This window comes from Ahaetulla prasina, chromosome 1 (assembly GCF_028640845.1).
Source record: "Ahaetulla prasina isolate Xishuangbanna chromosome 1, ASM2864084v1, whole genome shotgun sequence".
Lineage (NCBI taxonomy): Eukaryota > Metazoa > Chordata > Lepidosauria > Squamata > Colubridae > Ahaetulla > Ahaetulla prasina.
The window spans coordinates 265,769,245-265,786,743 of NC_080539.1; the positions used below are offsets into that span (position 1 = coordinate 265,769,245).

General features: G+C 38.2%; 1 protein-coding gene across 1 annotated transcript in view; it reads left to right on the forward strand.

The window, feature by feature from the left end:
• TSPAN32 (tetraspanin 32) overlaps nt 1-17,499 on the forward strand; it is a 47,908-nt gene that overhangs the window by 15,013 nt on the left and 15,396 nt on the right. The window contains exons 4-6 of the mRNA XM_058158029.1: nt 1,092-1,166; nt 14,061-14,162; nt 17,093-17,185. Coding sequence (XP_058014012.1) covers nt 1,092-1,166; nt 14,061-14,162; nt 17,093-17,185 — 270 coding nt within the window. The remainder of the gene's footprint in view (nt 1-1,091; nt 1,167-14,060; nt 14,163-17,092; nt 17,186-17,499) is intronic.

The window sequence follows — 17,499 nt, forward strand, 5'->3', positions numbered from 1 at the left end:
TGCTCCCAGAAGCACGAAGCTGAAGCCTGAAGATGACGAATGAGACTTCGTCGAAACGTCGCCAAGACACTTCCAATTTTACGCGGGAGAAAACCCGAATAACCAAAGACCTACATATACATATAGATATATATATGGGTGTGTGTGTGTGTATATGTATGTATATACATTATATATATATACATATATATATATCTATATATATCTATATATATCTATATATATCTATATCTATATATATATATATATTTGTTTTCTGATATAGATCGTGTTTTCTGATACACGATATAGATAGATAGATAGATAGATAGATAGATAGATAGATAGATAGATAGATAGATATACGATGTTTGTACTCTGCTGAAAAACAACGTTGATAGCTTTGTCTTGTTGCATTGGTTTCGTATCGGTGTCTTCTGAACTTTTGCCAAGGAAGGCAAAACTTTGGCAGTTTGCCTAATTGGACCAAGGTTGGTGATAGGACTGAGGAATCGTGTTGGGAGGAATTTACTTTAATTTAGTTGGACTAAACTGAGAATGAGTTAATTCTCAGCTGTTCTAATAAAGTTTGTTTTTACACTGACTGAGTTTCCTACTATCTACTTGGGCCTGGGTCACAACACATGTGTTGCTCACATTCCTTTTATGTTATCAGATTTCTGTTTGCTTTAATGTATAAAAAATAGAAAAAAGGTGGCTGGGTGACTAAGCTAATCACTGTCTTTTGGCCCAAGCCCAACCTAACAAAAGAACAAGGGAAACCTCAAGCCAAAACAATACTTGCTCCCAATATACACCCACTCACTCACAGGCAGGCAGAAAAAAAATCCATTTGCTCTTAGAGGAAAAATTACGTCTCCATGTCTTTCAATTTAAATCAATTAAGTACGCTAGGTTTGAAATTAATTGAAGGAAATAGAAGAAACTGTCTTTTATCAGTAAGTAGATTTTTGTTCTGCTATGGCTGTGAAGAACAACCTTTCTATTTCTTAAAATTTGTATGTTAAAAGTATACCTACACTAAATTACTTGAAGTAACAATGGCAGCACTTACTAAGGAATTGTTTTGATGTCTTTTTTTTTTATTGTAGTGTTTCTTCTGTTTTACTATGGTTTTCTGTGCTTCGGGAATAGCCACATATTGGACTGTCACCAACAGCACTGTGGTAAGTGAACAAAACGAAAAGATAAATAATTAAATATTGCACCACACATCAACTGCCAAAATTGTTCTGCGCTTTCAGATATACTAATTACAACAGTCATTCACGTAAACTTAGAGCCATCAAACGTTTTAAACCTCTCATGTGTCTTCAAGCCCTTTTTGTTTGTTTCCAAGTCTCTGCAACGAAGTCTGCAAACTCAGTAATTCTCAAATAAATAATGCTTCAGAGATCTGTTGCATGGTATTATCCCATAGGACTATTTCACTGGAGCTTATAGGATAATTGTAAGGCTAATTTTCTGAATTGTGCATGGCTTCAGCAGGATTGTTATGTAGAAAGGCAGAATATAAATCATAGGAATGAAGAGAAAGGGCAGTTATACAGCAATTCTCCTCAGGTTTTTTATGCTGCTCCTGGTTTGGCTAGTTGAGGGAGTGCCGGTCACCTCAGGAAATGTTCTCTGAATTGTGAGGCCAGGAGTGATAAGGATACTTTCAGGATAGCTCAAAAATGTTTCCAAGATTTAGGGAGTGAAAAAATCATACTTCTGTGGAAGTGTTTCTACATGGAAAGAGTTCTAGAATTGGAAAGATTTGGAGCAAAGGCGAAAGGACAGAAACTACAAGTAGGCCTTGACTTACAACCATGATTGGGTTCCAAATTTTTGTTGCTAAGCGAGACATTTTAAAAGTAAGTTTTGTCCCATTTTACGACTTTTCTTGCCACACTTGTTAAGTGAATCATTGCAGTTGTTGAGTGAGTAACGCGGTTGTTAAGAGAATCTGGCTTCCTCGTTGACTTTGCTTGTCAAAAGGTTGGAAAAGGGGACCCTGCAACCGTCATAAATATGAGTCAGTTGCCAATCATCTATAGCGTTGATCTTGAGACCCTGGGGATGCTGCAATGGTTCTAAGTGTAAAAAAAATGGTCTTAAGTCACTTTTTTTCAATCCTGTTGTAACTTCAAATGGTCATTAAATGAACTGTTGTAAATCAAGGACTGACTGTATATTACCCCTGATAATGGACTTCAAGAAATAGCTGTGATATTTGTGAGAATGGTTCAAGCTATATACCGTATATACTCGAATATAAGCCGATCCGAGTATAAGCCGAGGTCCCCAATTTTACCCCAAAAACTGGGGTAAACTGGGGACTCGAGTATAAGCCGAGGGTGGGAAATGAGGCACCTACCGGTTGGGGAAACCCTCCCTCCCTCAGCTGAGAAGGCTGGCGGCTCCCCGCCCGCCTCACTGCACCGCAGGGCTTCCCCGCGCCGTCCGGTAAAATGTGAAAAAAAGAAAAAAAAACAACTCGAGTATAAGCCGTATATACTCGAGTATAAGCCGAGGGGCTTAAAAAAAAAAAAAAACTCGAGTATAAGCCGTATAGACCCGAGTATAAGCCGAGGGGACGTTTTTCAGCACAAAAAACGTGCTGAAAAACTCGGCTTATACTCGAGTATATACGGTATATATTTTATCTAGGTTTATCTCTGTCATTTTTCACAAAATATCATCTGTGTGAAAGACAATTGCACGAGTCTTCTCTTCACCTATCGTCCTTTACAGATTCCTAAGCATATTCATACATAAATATCTGTCTTGTGTGAATTGGGTTACTGAGTTCATTTGGATGAAGTAAGTACAGTTTATTCCTATTACAAAGATTAGGTCTGGAAGTGCAGTTTTAACTTGAGCAGCTAGCTCATTGTCCCATCCTCTTTTTTTTTTTTTAATTTGCATTTATATCCCGCCCTTCTCCGAAGACTCCGGCCGGCTTACACTATGTTAGCAATAGTCTTCATTCTATTTGTATATTTATATACAAAGTCAACTTATTGCCCCCAACAATCTGGGTCCGCTGACAAGCAACGGCATTGGAAACATGCAGAAGTTATTAATCACCCCTTGGTAGAATTTCTTTTGGCATATCATAAACTGGGAATATGGGTGTGTTTAAATGCGCACAATTTCTGTTTAAACACAGTTGCTTCCAAGTTGGTAATATATTGTTTACCAACAAATGCATACAGTTATGTAATCCTTGACACTCAGTTTTATATTCCCAGCAAAATATTAAAATATTACTTCAAAATATAATCCCAATAATTATTTCATCAATCTGGACTTGCTTGCACTATTAGGTTGTTAAACTCCATGAGAAAAAATATATACATTTGTTTGACATGTAATAAGAAGAAAGTGGAAATGTGTTCAGATGACTTTTCTACCTCCTGGATTCTCAAAATCTTAAAAAGACTGTGATTCAGAATCAGTATTAACAAGGAATTTTAATGTCATAATTGAACATCTATCCAGGGCTTGAGGAGGTGGTCTTACCAATATTCTGCTTCCATGGACCCAATGCCATTTATCTATGATGCCATCAGTTTAATTTCCAAAATACTGAATTTGTTGGAATGAGGAAAACCAACAAGCAAGAAGCTTAACAAAAATAAACATAGGTATAGCTCAGGGTTGAAATGAGGGGTCCTTGGTGCTCTCTGAGCTTGGTTGTTTTCTTGTAGATGTTGTGTTACCCAAGATAAGTATCATCATCAACAACAACACCAAGTTTAACATCAGACCAATAATCAAACAATACTGCAATCAAGGAACTGCCAAACAAGCTAACAGTAAACAGTCCATCCAAAGAACCTCTAAGAGTCTCCCACCACCAACACTAATAGGACAAGCCACTGGAATATAATTGAGTGCACTCTTTACTAGCATTGAGGATGTTACTTAGTTTGGGTAATTTATTTATTTATTTATTTATTTATTTATTTATTTATTTAAATTTTTATACCGCCCTTCTCCCGAAGGACTCAGGGCGGTGTACAGCCAAGGTTAAAACAGTTAAATATACAAAATTAAAATATCAATTAAAATACATATTCAGTAATGGCCAAATTAAAACCGTCAAATTGACCCAGCCTAAAATACCCCATATAAAATTACTAAAAATTAAAAATTTGAAAAATTTAAAAATCAAGCCAGTCCCGCTTGGATAAATAAATAAGTTTTTAATTCCCGGCGAAAGGTCCGAAGGTCAGATAGTTGGCGCAAACCGGGGGGAAGTTCGTTCCAGAGGGTAGGTGCTCCAACAGAGAAGGCCCTTCCCCTGGGGGCCGCCAGCTGACATTGCTTGGCGGACAGCACCCTGAGAAGACCCTCTCTGTGAGAGTGTACGGGTCGGTGGGAGGCATAAGGTAACAGCAGGCGGTCCCATAAGTACCCGGGCCCTAAGCCATGGAGCGCTTTAAAGGTGGTAACCATAACCTTGAAGCGCACCTGAAAGACCACAGGTAGCCAGTGCAGACTGCGCAGGAGTGGTGTTACCCGGGAGCAACGTGGAGCTCCCTCAATCACCCGCGCAGCTGCATTCTGGACTAACTGGAGTCTCCGAGTGCACTTCAGGGATAGCCCCATGTAGAGAGCATTGCAATAATCCAGACTAGAAGTGACAAGAGCATGAGTGACCGTGCATAAGGCATCCCGGTCCAGAAAGGGGCGCAACTGGCGAACCAGGCGAACCTGGTAAAAGGCTCTCCTGGAGACGGCCGCCAGGTGATCTTCAAACGACAGCCGTCCATCCAGGAGAACGCCCAAGTCACAAGAAAACAACCAAGCTTAAAGAGCACCAAGGATTTATCAGACCAGGTTATGGAATCAAATAACTAGTGATGCAAGGCCACATGGACTATGAAGTCTTTGAAATGTTTCAGGGAAACAGGAAGACCTTCTTGTCTTTATATGTTTATGCAAAGTTATAAAGAGGGATTTCACTTTGGTGATGCTTTGAGTGAAGCATTCTTTCAAGGCTGTTTCCAAAGCAGTCCTTACTCCAACTTTTAAAAAAATAAGTGAGATTTCTCTATTGCTTTCTTCCAATGGTTTATAATTGTTACAGTGAGTTACTGGAAGTGAAAGAAGAGGGTTAAAAGCATTCTCATTATTGAACATGCCATAAAAAGTCATCAGAGCAATACAAACCATGAACTGGATCATCAAGGCTTCACACAATGATTAGAATCACATCTGAAGGGTTGCCTTGACAAAATGATTTGCTGTTCCCATATGCATATTATTAAATGATCCAGTAAGCAAACTGAGCTAATGAAGAAGCTACCCCTTAACAACTGAAACATTTATCAAAGGGATAGCTACATACAAATTCAACAATTCTTGAGAAAAGTCTCGCTATAGCTGTAAAGGAAAGAATATCTCAGTCTGGACCCAATCTTCTGGACCAGTGTTTCTCAACCTTGGCCACTTGAAGTTGTGTGGTCTTACACTCCCAGAATTCCCCAGCCAAGGTTGAGACACACAGCTTTCCCTACTATCCAAACTAGAAATTATGGGTGTGATATGCGTATGTGTATATGGCAGAGCCTGAAGTTAGTTTAAATTACTTTGCTTAGGGAAGTGAGCCATGTGGCATAACACATGAGATTCTTTAGAAGTTGTTCTTTTCATGCAACAACATAGTGATGATGACAAAAGAATATTTTGTGAGTTACCTTGGCCTGCAGTATTTTGCTTAGAGAGCAGGGCTGATATAAACCCATCCAGTTTACTATGTTAAAAGGCCTCCAGAATAGGATTTTAGTTTGCTGTGTCTGACCGGCACCAGGTTGAAGAAATCTGACTTAATATAATGTGCTTTTGAGGATTTTCTGCCATTGCTCATTTGTTATAAGACTTCTGGAACACTTGCACTGTGAAACAATTGGATTTGATTCCAATGACAATCCAGACTGAAAACACATGGAGTTACTGTATTTTGAAAACACATGGCATTGCTCTTTTAAAGCCAAGGAAACAGGCAATCTGCCATTCTAGCTAATAACCATCTTTCATAGATGTTAATGTGTGGTGTTTTTTTGGAACTCTTAGCTGAGGTTTTAATTATGTGTATTCTTAATATAAAAGTGCCTCTTGTCATTATCTACATAAGAGATTAAAAAAAAGTATTGCATCCTGTGCTTCCCCCAACATCCAGCCTTCAAAGTCAGAAAGGCTTTAAGACTGGTTTGGGAGAAAATAGAAGCTAGCTCCACCAATTTATAGTATATGGCCCTTTATGCATAGTGCAAGTTTTGCCACTGGTTCTTGAGCAAAATTGTAGCATCTTGATTTCAGAACATTGTAGAGTGGAATAGATTACATTATGTAGCATCTTTCATTCTCAAACAGAACTTTTTCTGGTGATAACGAAAACATTATTAACAAAACAAAGCGACATCCCAGTTGGCCAAAGAAAAAAGTTACCAACATTATGTTAACTTAAGCAGCCCTGATAAATTAAGCTGTAGACTACAGGTAGTCTTTAATTTATGACTATAAGTGAGCAAATTTACTGTTGCTAAGTGAGCATTTATTAAGTGTGTTTTGCCCCATTTTACAACTTTTATGTATTTATTTATTTATTTATTTAATCATATTTATATACCGCCCTATCTCCCGGGGGACTCAGGGCGGTTTCTTGCCACAATTGTTACGTGAATCACTGCACTTGTTAAATCACAGTTTTGAAGTGGATCTGGGTTTCCCCATTGACTTTGTTTGTCAGAAGGTTGCAAAAGGTGTTCACTTGACCCCAGGACACTGCAACCATCATAAATGCGAGTCAGTTGTCAAGCATCCAAAGATAAATCACATGATCATAGAGAAGCTGCAACGGTCATACCTGTGAAAAATGGTCATAAGTCACTTTTTTCAGTGCTGTTGTAACTTCAAATTGTCATTAAGTGAGCTGTTGTAAGTTGAGGATTGCCTGTATATAGCTGTATGGCCTAGTACAGTGTTTCTCAACCTTAAGAGCTGTGGTGGCACAGTGGTTAGAATACAACACTGGCAGGCTACTTCTGCTGACTGCTGGCTGCAGTTTGGAAGTTTGATTTTCACCAGGCTCAAGATTGACTCAGCCTTCCAATCCTTCCGAGGTCAGGGCCCAGATGGTTGGGGAAAATATGCTGACTCTGTAATTTAATTTAGAGGGGGCTGTAAAGCACTGTAAAGTTATATATAAGTCTAAGTGCTATTGTTTAGCAACTTTAAGGTTTGAGGACATCAGTGCTGGCTGCTGAATTCTGGGAGTTGAAGTCCACATATTTTAAAATTGAAAAAGACTGGTCTTGCATTTCATGCAGAAGAACCAAGGCGCAGTCTGACTTTGTCAACTAGAGCCGGATAAACCTCTGCTGAATGTTGGGTTTCAATAATTGCACACGAGACTTGAGATGTTGCAAGCATGCGAGCAAGCGCGTCCACACATTTTTATTCTTCCTCTTTTATATATAAAGCATTTGAATAACATGGTACGTAGGGAGAAGTCATATAGCATGATGGGAAGGGCTGTTGTCACAGATATGAGACATGAACTTTGGCTGAACCCTCCCTCAGACTACCCAGGCATGACCGAAAGTATACATATGTAGGAAAGAGAGAACGAAACAGCTAAAAATATAGTTATTATGCTGATGTGCAGTGGAGCCTCAAGGGTGGTATCCCATGATCTCTTTACCTATCACTGAAGCAAGTTTTAATAGAATTATGAGATGGGTCAGGATGGCCAGATTGGTGACCATCTACTCTACAGCTGAAAGATTGGAGAATCATTGCTAGTCAGTGCTGGCAATGCAACACTAGGGAAATGAATGGTCTGATTCAATGTGAACCAATTTCCTAAATTCTTAATCTGTGTTTCTTTGCTAAGGAAGGGATATCATCATGGAACCCCATTGAATTCAGAGTATAGGTCTGCACTTTTGGTCCATGGAATGAAAATCAGTAACAAGGGCATAGTTCTGCAAATATAACAATAGTTGAAGCTTTTAAAATTACTGTGTATACATTATACATTTAATAGAACTGCAGAAAAGAATAAGGAAAGAGTACACATATATGTAAATATGTGTGAGAGGGTAATTTTCTGTACTATTTATTTTTTTTCTTTTACAGTTCTGACAAATACATTTTCTGAAAACATTAATTATTTTAATGGAACCAAAGTTTCACTTTCCAAGCAATCCCATGCGTGTTTTCATAAAATCAAGAGGCATTTTACTAAGTGTTGATCCAGGAAATTGCGCCTAAAAGGAAAACTTTATTTTAAATTAATTATGAACACTTAACTTTTAAACCATCTATGAAAAGTAGGGAAACTGTCATATAATATCCTTAAGGATAAAAGTATTCTAAAAGAATTTCCAGAATAATTGTGGTATTAATTTGCTGCAACAAAACAAAGCAACTTTTGCCATTTTAGCACATTTACTGCACAAACCTTTTTTAACCCAGAGTTTTGCTCGATGCACCATTGAATCCATTCTGCCTTTGGGATGTTACTTCAGGAGAAATCAAAGAAATATAAATAATGCAGACTACATAATAAATAATGTATCAAAATCGCACGTGTAATTGAAAGCAATTGAAAGAGAACTTTCTGTCTTTCACTTCTCATCCTTGTAGTCAAGGGTCACTTTGATTTGTGTATTTCTCATTTAGCTACCTTAGAAATTAAGTACTTCCGTTATGACACACAAAGTATAATTTGGAAGACAGTAGTTTTGAAATTATATTCAGCTAAAACAGAACAGAACAAAACAATTTTAGGCTAACAGGATTTACTTTGTTTTTCAAAGAAACCTGAAAGTTCTCCAACAGGTGTTTATTGTAAATTAACATTCAAGAATACATTTATTTATTCAACTTGTATGATATACAGCCCATGTCACCCAGAAGTAACGCTAGGCAGCTTACAACAACAACAACAACAACAACAACAACAACAATAATAATAGTAATAGTAATATTTTAATTTGTATACCGCCCTTCTCCCAAAGGACTCAGGGCAGTGAACAGGCAGAATAAACATAACAATCAAATACACACAGTAAGGTAAAACACTAGTTAAAAAACTTATTTAAATTAGCCCAAATTTAAAAATACATTTAAAATCCCAAAAAGCTAATTAAAAATTTAAAACCCTAAAAACAACTAAAAGTTCTATGTCAGTCCCGCACGGATAAATAAATAGGTCTTAAGCTCGCGGCGAAAGGTCCGAAGGTCCGAAAGTTGGCGAAGTCCAGGGGGAAGCTCGTTCCATAGGGTAGGAGCCCCACAGAGAAGGCCCTTCCCCTGGGGGCCGCCAGCCGACATTGCTTGGCTGATGGCACCCTAAGGAGTTCCTCTCTGTGAGAGCGCACGGGTCGGTGAGAGGCAAACGGTGGCAGTAGACAGTCCCATAAGTAACCCGGTCCTAAGCCATGGAGTGCTTTAAAGGTGGTAACCAGCACCTGGAAGTGCACCCGGAAGACTACAGGCAGCCAGTGCAGTCTGCGCAGGATTGGTGTTATATGGGAGCTCTGACCAGCTCCCTCTATCACCCGTGCAGCTGCATTCTGGACTAGCTGAAGTCTCCGGGTGCTCCTCAAGGGGAGCCCCATGTAGAGAGCATTGCAGTAGTCCAGGCGAGAGGTAACCAGAGCATGAGTGACTGTGCATAGGGAATCCCGGTCAAGAAAGGGGCGCAACTGGCGGATCAGGCGTACCTGATAAAAAGCTCTCCTGGAGACGGTCGTCAAGTGTTCTTCAAAAGACAACCGCCCATCCAGGAGAACGCCTAAGTTGCGCACCCTCTCCATCAGGGCCAATGACTCGCCCCCAACAGTCAGCCAACAATCATTAGAAACCATTAAAAAACTTTAAATAATAACATTAAATTAATTTAAAATTGACAAAGATTGTAAGAACGGGAACAAGATGCACATGGGAAGGAGGTAGGGTCTTATCTAATCCATTAATCACCTCCAGAATGAAGCGGCCCCATTGAGACCCCAAGCCAATTGGCAGAACCAAGTCTTCAGGTCCTTTTGGACGGCCAAAATATATGAACTGGTGGACCTGAACTAAAAGACTACTTAGTTCATCCCAATGGTGTCCTTTTCTGGACTGGGAAGCCATTTGGATTACTCCAATGAATTCTAATTGGGGTTGCCTTTGAAGCCACTCAAAGTTACACTGGTCCAGAATGTGCCATGTTGGACATTCCTAGGTTCCCCTTTTTTACACCCTGTTACATTAGCTTCACTGGCTCACAGCTTCTTTTGGGGTACGATTCAAGGTTTATCACCTTTAAAGTACTCAATGGCACAGGACCAAATTATCTCTCTGCCCATCCCACTAAAGAAGATAGGGTAGACATGCTCCAGGTCTCTTCCCTTAAACATTGCTACCACATGAGTCCTTGGAAATGTTCCTTTCTTATTGCAGCCCTTGCCTCATGGATCACATTTCCCCTTGATATCTGATAAGTCCCCCATCCTTTTATGCTTCTGGAGAGCACTTAAAACCTGCTATTCCCGCAAATACTGGGATAGTATAAGGTCACAGCAGGATAAGAATGTTGTGGGTTCATCAGGGAAGGGTGGTTGTGGTGCCAGGTTTTTTTAGTTTGGGTTTTGTTGTCCTTTTTGCATTTATAGCTGTAAATAGTGTTTTCATTGGTTGCAAATTTGGTTTTAATATGATCAACTATACAAGATAAATGAATGAATGAATGAATGAAGTACTCAGCACTCAGATCATTCCCACAAAAGTTACACAATTTGCTACTAATGTTTGTTGCATATTAATTTGAGGGGGAGGTTGTTGTCAGCATAAATGTAGAGGTTAAACTTGATTTCAAGATAATCAGGTTACTTCTATAATTTAAAAAACAGCTTGTTTTTTATTTCCTATCTGAGCTTTGATTAGCCGCTCCAATAATTATTCAATAACATTTTAATTGTTTCTGCTGTTACATTTTATTGAACCTGAAAATATTTTTAAGTAAACCACTTTGTTACATTTTTGAATGAAAAGAAGTATATACCACATATAATCAAATATAATTTTTAGATCTTCAGAAAACAACTTACAAATCAAACTATTGAACAAATGTGCACAACATTTAGCTTTTCGAGACTTCCGGGTGGCGCCACCTTTCTCGCTGGGTGCTAATTTATGGCACTCCGCACTGGATATGGTAAAAGCTGGTGAAAACAGCAACAAACAGCTGTTCCCGGCTTTAATTTCCCTCTCTGGTTGAAAGAGAGAGAAAGAGCAGGGGGGGAGAGTGGTAGATTCCCCTAGGGGCTTTGTTTTTGTTATGCAAAGTCCCGAAAGGTCGAATCCCATTGAATCCTCCCTTAATCTCCAGTATTCACTGCGCTCCTGCAAAAGCAGGAAAAGAAGAAGGTGTCCACTTCTGCTAACAATTGATTTCTTCTTGTGGATTTCTATAAGCAGACGGAAGAAGCATGAGTGAACAATTATTGGTTTGCAAGTATTTTTGATTTCCTGACTTCCACCTTTTTTAAAAAAGAGAAATCCCCCCCCTTCTTTTAATTGTTTAAAATGGCGTTTGAGAGCAACTGAAAGCAGAGCAATAAATGAAAGGGAGCCTTGCTGCGGAATCGAAACTGAATGGAGATTTTATCTTATTGTGTTGGACGGTGGATTGTTGGATTATATTACATTGTTTAAGTATTTCACAAGGGGATTCTCAGCAGGAACTTTGTCATGAAGGTTCTTTCAGAAGAATGGATTCGTGACTTTATACAGGATTACACAGAAAGAATGTATTTAATTATTCAAAAATACGAACTGATAAAAAATGGGGACGTTTTGGATGAGAGCTTGGAGGAAATTAACCAGTGCAATCAGGACTTGGAAAATAGAATGGAGGAGATACAAACAAAAGTGGATAAATATGAAGATATGATCGTGAATAAACAAGTTGATGTAAAGAAGTTTTCTTTAAATAGTTTGGATGAAATGTCTGAATTTGTGCTACAGGAGGCTGTCTCCCAAACCGAAAAAACTTACAGGGTTAATGCTTTCCAAGAGCTCTCTTTTTGGACTGATGAAATATACGGCAGTAATTTGTGGATTCCTGGACATAAGGAACTACTAGGAAATATTGTGACTGACTTTTCAAAAGGAGTAATGAAGGAAAGACAGAGATTAATGCATCAAAAAAAATGGCAAGAGACAAAAGTATTATCCTTGAAACAAGGTTTTTTTGAAATATTAATAGACAAAAATATTAGTGTCCCGGAAAGACAATATGTGAGGAAGATCTGGAAGAAATGGGTTGATTATATGTTTTATATTTATCATAAAAGACTAGATATTTGGATCTATACTGGATTTTGACGAGGAAGGACTAAAGTTGAATAGATATTGTAATTTTTTGTATTGAAATTTTATAATGTGTTGCACTGAATTTTAAATAGAATATTCTCGAAAGATCTTATGTAAGAAAGACCTGGGGGGAAAATTATATGGTTATAGAAGCTATAAGGGAGATATTCTCTGAATTGGATTGGATTTTTATGCTTTAGCTGGTTTTAAATACTTTAGGATTAATTTGTTCTATTGATTTATATATTTTATTACTGTTAATTGTTAATTTTTTTAAAAAAAATTTGAAGGATTTTGGTTATGTTAGGAGGAAGTCAGAGCTAGAGAGGGAAAATTGGTATAATAGTTTTGGGGAAAAATTTTCTTAGCATATGTTTGTTTTATTTTTAACTATACCTTGTGCTTGTTCCGGGAAGTCAGGGGGGAGGGGGGAGGGTATTAGTGAAGGGAGGGGGGTTGGGGGGAAAGGGGGGGATTTTTTTTTGTAAAACTTTTTGAATAAAAAAAAAACATTTAGCTATTCGTTTTAAGGCCCTTTTATAGGGACACTTTACAATTCCTGCAAATAGAGAGAGAGGATAATGCAGGGATATGAATTGATAAACTAGGCAATAGAATCTTATACAGTGTTTTATCCATACGTTTTAGTTGCTCAGTTCTGTGCAAGAAAAAGAATTGGCTTATTGCTATTGGTATGTATACAGTACATATAGTAAATATATACAGTAAAAATATACAGTAAAATAATAGCCACCCCTATATTTTTAAACTATTTTGGTGTGATATCAGGGACAGCCCCACAAAATGCTTTTAACAAAAAGCATTTTGCTTTAAAACATAAAAATTTAAATCTCACTGAAGTCAATAAAGATACATTGATTTTAATGGCCTTTTGATTAGTCCTTTATTGGACCTTTCTTCAGTTTTAATGCACTTTTTATTGAATAATTTTCAAACAATCAGCCAACCCTAACTAACATCAAGCTCATAATATATTCTAAACTTTCCATATCCCAGGCTGTGCTTTTTTTATTATTAATTGCCTTTCTATATTTAAAAGGCAGTAATCTTGAAAATAAGTACTGTGTAGGTGATCATAAATAATACCCCCTCCCCCCCAAAAAAAATTCATCAAGCGGTCAGAATTTCTAGTTACATAATTGTCCACTGAATCCCATATCATTAAGTTTGAACAAAGAAAGTATAGTTGCCTAAAACTGAGAAATAAACTACATTGGGATGCAAGTAAGGCCGGCCAAACATCCGGTGCACAAACTGTTGAGCACAGAACAGTGGTAAAATCCACTTTTTTTTACTACCAGTTCTGTGGGCGTGGCTTGGGGGGGCAGGTGTGGCTTGGGGGCGTGGCTTGGGAGGCATAGCAGGGGAAGGATACTGCAAAATCTCCATTCCGTCCTCACTCCTGGGGGAAGGATACTGCAAAATCTCCATTCTCTCCCCACTCCTGGGGGAAGGATATTGCAAAATCCCCATTCCCACCACACTCTGGGGCCATCCAGAGTGATATTTGCTGGTTCTCCGAACTACTCAAAATTTCCACTACCGGTTCTCCAGAACCTGCTGGATTTCAACCCTGATCCAGTCCGCATACACAAAAACATGCAAATGCATACCAACCACATTTTATTTTGCCAAATTATTGACATTCACAAATTGTGATGCTAATGTCATCTATGTAGGTGGAAAATGCCATGATTGACATATATGATGTTGTTTATGAAGATGTGAGAAACAACGTTTCCAGCACCAGAAGACAGGAGCTAAATTCCATTCACAAGATGGTAAGTTGCTGGTGGTTTTGGAACAGGTTAGCTTTGTCCCAGCTTAGTTCACTTTTTAATGCTTTCTCTTTTGTCCCAGAAGTGCCAGTTGGGGTAGCCAATGGGCAACTTATCAGTGGCAGTTCAATGAAGGAGACCTCTGGTTGAGACATCTTGAACAAAACCAGTTCCAATGGCCATATCCAATATTTTATTTCAGCAGAATTTCTTTCACATTTAGAGAAATATGAAATTAATAATGTTTTGGGAATAATCTGATGCAAGATAAATGCATTTCTGCTGCTGATTTAAATGGAGAAAGTTGAATTGCTTTCTGTAAGAGACTTGAAGACACCTGAAAATATTAATTCCTTAGAGTTATTTCCCTTTATTTATTTCAGAGAATGGGAAAAAGGGGAAAAAAACCATACAAATAAATATAACATATAGTGTCAGGTTTAAAAAGAAAATAGTCCAGAAGCTTGGGAAAATACAATACTATTACTATATACTAATACTAATACTATTACTATTCTTGGCACCAAAAGAAGAATTCTGGCGCAGGTCAATCTCTATTTCAAAGTGATCAGCTTTGGAATAAACATGCCACTTTTTGTAACAGTGGCAAGTCTTTTAGCTTTTCTCAATGGCTTGCTGGGGAAAATAGATTAGCAGCTAGAGCAATAATTAGTACATCAAACATCAATAATTCCACTGAACTGAAGAGATAACTATATTTTGTTTCCTACATAATTAATTCATATTTATGTTTGGCCTTTCTCTGGTTCTCCAACTCAGTTGGAGTTGCTTTCACCTCTTTGAGCCTTGAGAAAAGAATTATTTTGCTTAGTCACTAACACACTAATTCCTACTTTCCCCATACTGTTACATGTGCCGCAGGGGTGAAATCTACTTACCTTCCCTACTAATTTGGAAGTGTATGTGCTGCACGGACCCTCTGCGCATGCGTAAACCCTTGTGAGCATGCACATAGGGTAAAAAACAGGTTACTTCCTGTCTAAATCCAGGAAGAAATGATGACCGGGCAGGTGGGCGGAGCCTCACGCTGCCATCGTTACCGGTTCTCCAAACCAGTGGTGGGATTCAGCCAGTTCGCACCACTTCGGGAGAACCGGTTGTTAACTTTCTGAGCAGTTTGGTGAACTGGTTGTTGGAAGAAATCATTAAGGCAGAGAACTGGTTGTTAAATTATTTGAATCCTACCACTGCTCCGAACCACCTGCCGCCATCGCTACGGGTTCAGCTGAACTGGTCTGAACTGGTAGCATTTCACCCCTACAGCATATTTCTAAATGAGGAAAAAGTTTATCCTACCAAGGAATCTACAATAGAAGCTAACTAACAAAACAAAGTAGAAGGAAGATGTAACATGCTGTAACTGAATGACATCTGCAACTCAGTGTAGTAATTCTGAATGAGAAGATACCTAATGAACGAGGCATGAAAAATAGCAGTATTCTGAATATATGAAAAATACTGCAAGATAACATTTATGGGAGGAGAGTCATACACAAGTCCTCTACAAAAGATGACTAAATGAAATATTTTCCTGTCAAATTGTTTTTAAAAAATATCTAACAAGGGCCATAAGAAATATCTGTTTTCTTGTCTCCCTTCTGTACAAAATTCACTTTTTTTAGAACTCAAAATTCATAGCTGTATCTTATGTTTATAATCACATGGTTATCGTCATATTCAGAAATAACTGCAAATCCCAGATTCTGTTATGAGGTTTGGCAACACATTGCTAAAACAGTGACAACTGATTTTTTTATATAGTTAAGGAACTGACAAAATATAAATGGAGTTTGTTTCCAAGCTTGCCGGGAACCAAAAAATATAGTTTTATGAAGGCCCTTCTCTGCTGCTTTTAATCGCTGTGAAATCTGGGAACAATCTAGAAGCAATTATCAGACCACTGGGCTAATTAATGAAAGGCAATCATAGAAAACTATCATCTGTGTCTACTCGGAGTCCTACTAAAGTCTGTAAGAAATGCAACGCTGAACTAAAAATAAGATAAATCTTGTTCTCCTCTTCAGTGAAAAGTGAAAGAAGCTTTATTGAATTAAATAAATTAAAAATTAAAAGGTTACATTAAATAATCATAATGACCCAAATACAGTTAATCTGTTTCTATGCCTAAGAGAGATCAGAAGCTTTACCAGGTCTCTCTCTCTCTCTCTCTTTCTCTCTCTCTCTCTCTCTCTCTCTCTCTCTCTCTCTCTGTGTGTGTGTGTGTGTGTGTGTGTGTGTGTGTGTGTGTGTGTAGATAAAGCATGTTGCCTTTTTGTGGGGAAATGAGGAAGAGCTTTTGTAAACACTTTCTATGTCCTGCTGTCCTGCAACTAACAAGATTTGCATAACCTGCTATGGCCAAATATCAGCCCAAGATGTCTATTTAGATATTTATATTTTCACATAATCAAGGTACTGATTTCACCTTCAAAGCCTTTCATGCCACAGGGCCAGGTTATTTGCAGAATTTTTCTTCTTCCATAAGATATGTCAAGGTTAGGTCCCGCAGGTCCCTTCAATTAAACGATGTCGTCTGATGGGACCCAGAAATAAAGTGAATCCATTTGAGAAGTTTACATGTGTGGATATATGAGCTTCCTTGGGTATTTTTATTAATATTGTGTGAATTTGAGGTTTTTAATTTGATATTAGCAGTCCAGAATCATATGACAAGTGGGCAATCATACAAATTAAATAAATAAATAATCTCATGAGCAACCCAACTGGAACCAAGATTTTACCAACCACAAGAAGGAACAAATCAGAATAACCAAAGAGTATCAAGTAAAAGAATAATTTTAAAAAAAGAAAAAAAGAAAAGTGGGCAGATTCCTTCTCAAAAGCTTGTAATAACTCCAATCTATGTAGTATATGTCTAAATAAATAATAATACGTTTACAATTCTATTTTAGTTTCTATGTTGTGGGAAGAAGTCGCCCTTTGGAGAAAGAAACAGCATAGAAGATGAAATGTGTTCATCAGAAATTATGGAAATAGAAGAAGAGGTAATAGAACATTGGACTGAGAGGCCATTCCTTTCTCTTCAGGCACCCACGGATGCTTTCCCTACAGTATGGGAGTAAAATCAGAATCCTCCCCACCAGGGGTGAAATCCAGCAGGTTCTGGAGAACCGGTAGCAAAAATTTTGTGCAGTTCAGAGAACTGGCGAATACCACCTCTAGCTGGCCCCAGCGTGGGATGGGAATGGAGATTTTACACTCCATTTACACTCAGGAGTGGGGAGGAAATGGGGATTTTGCAGTATCCTTCCCCTGCCACACCCACCAAGCCATGCCCACAGAACTGGTAGTAAAAAAA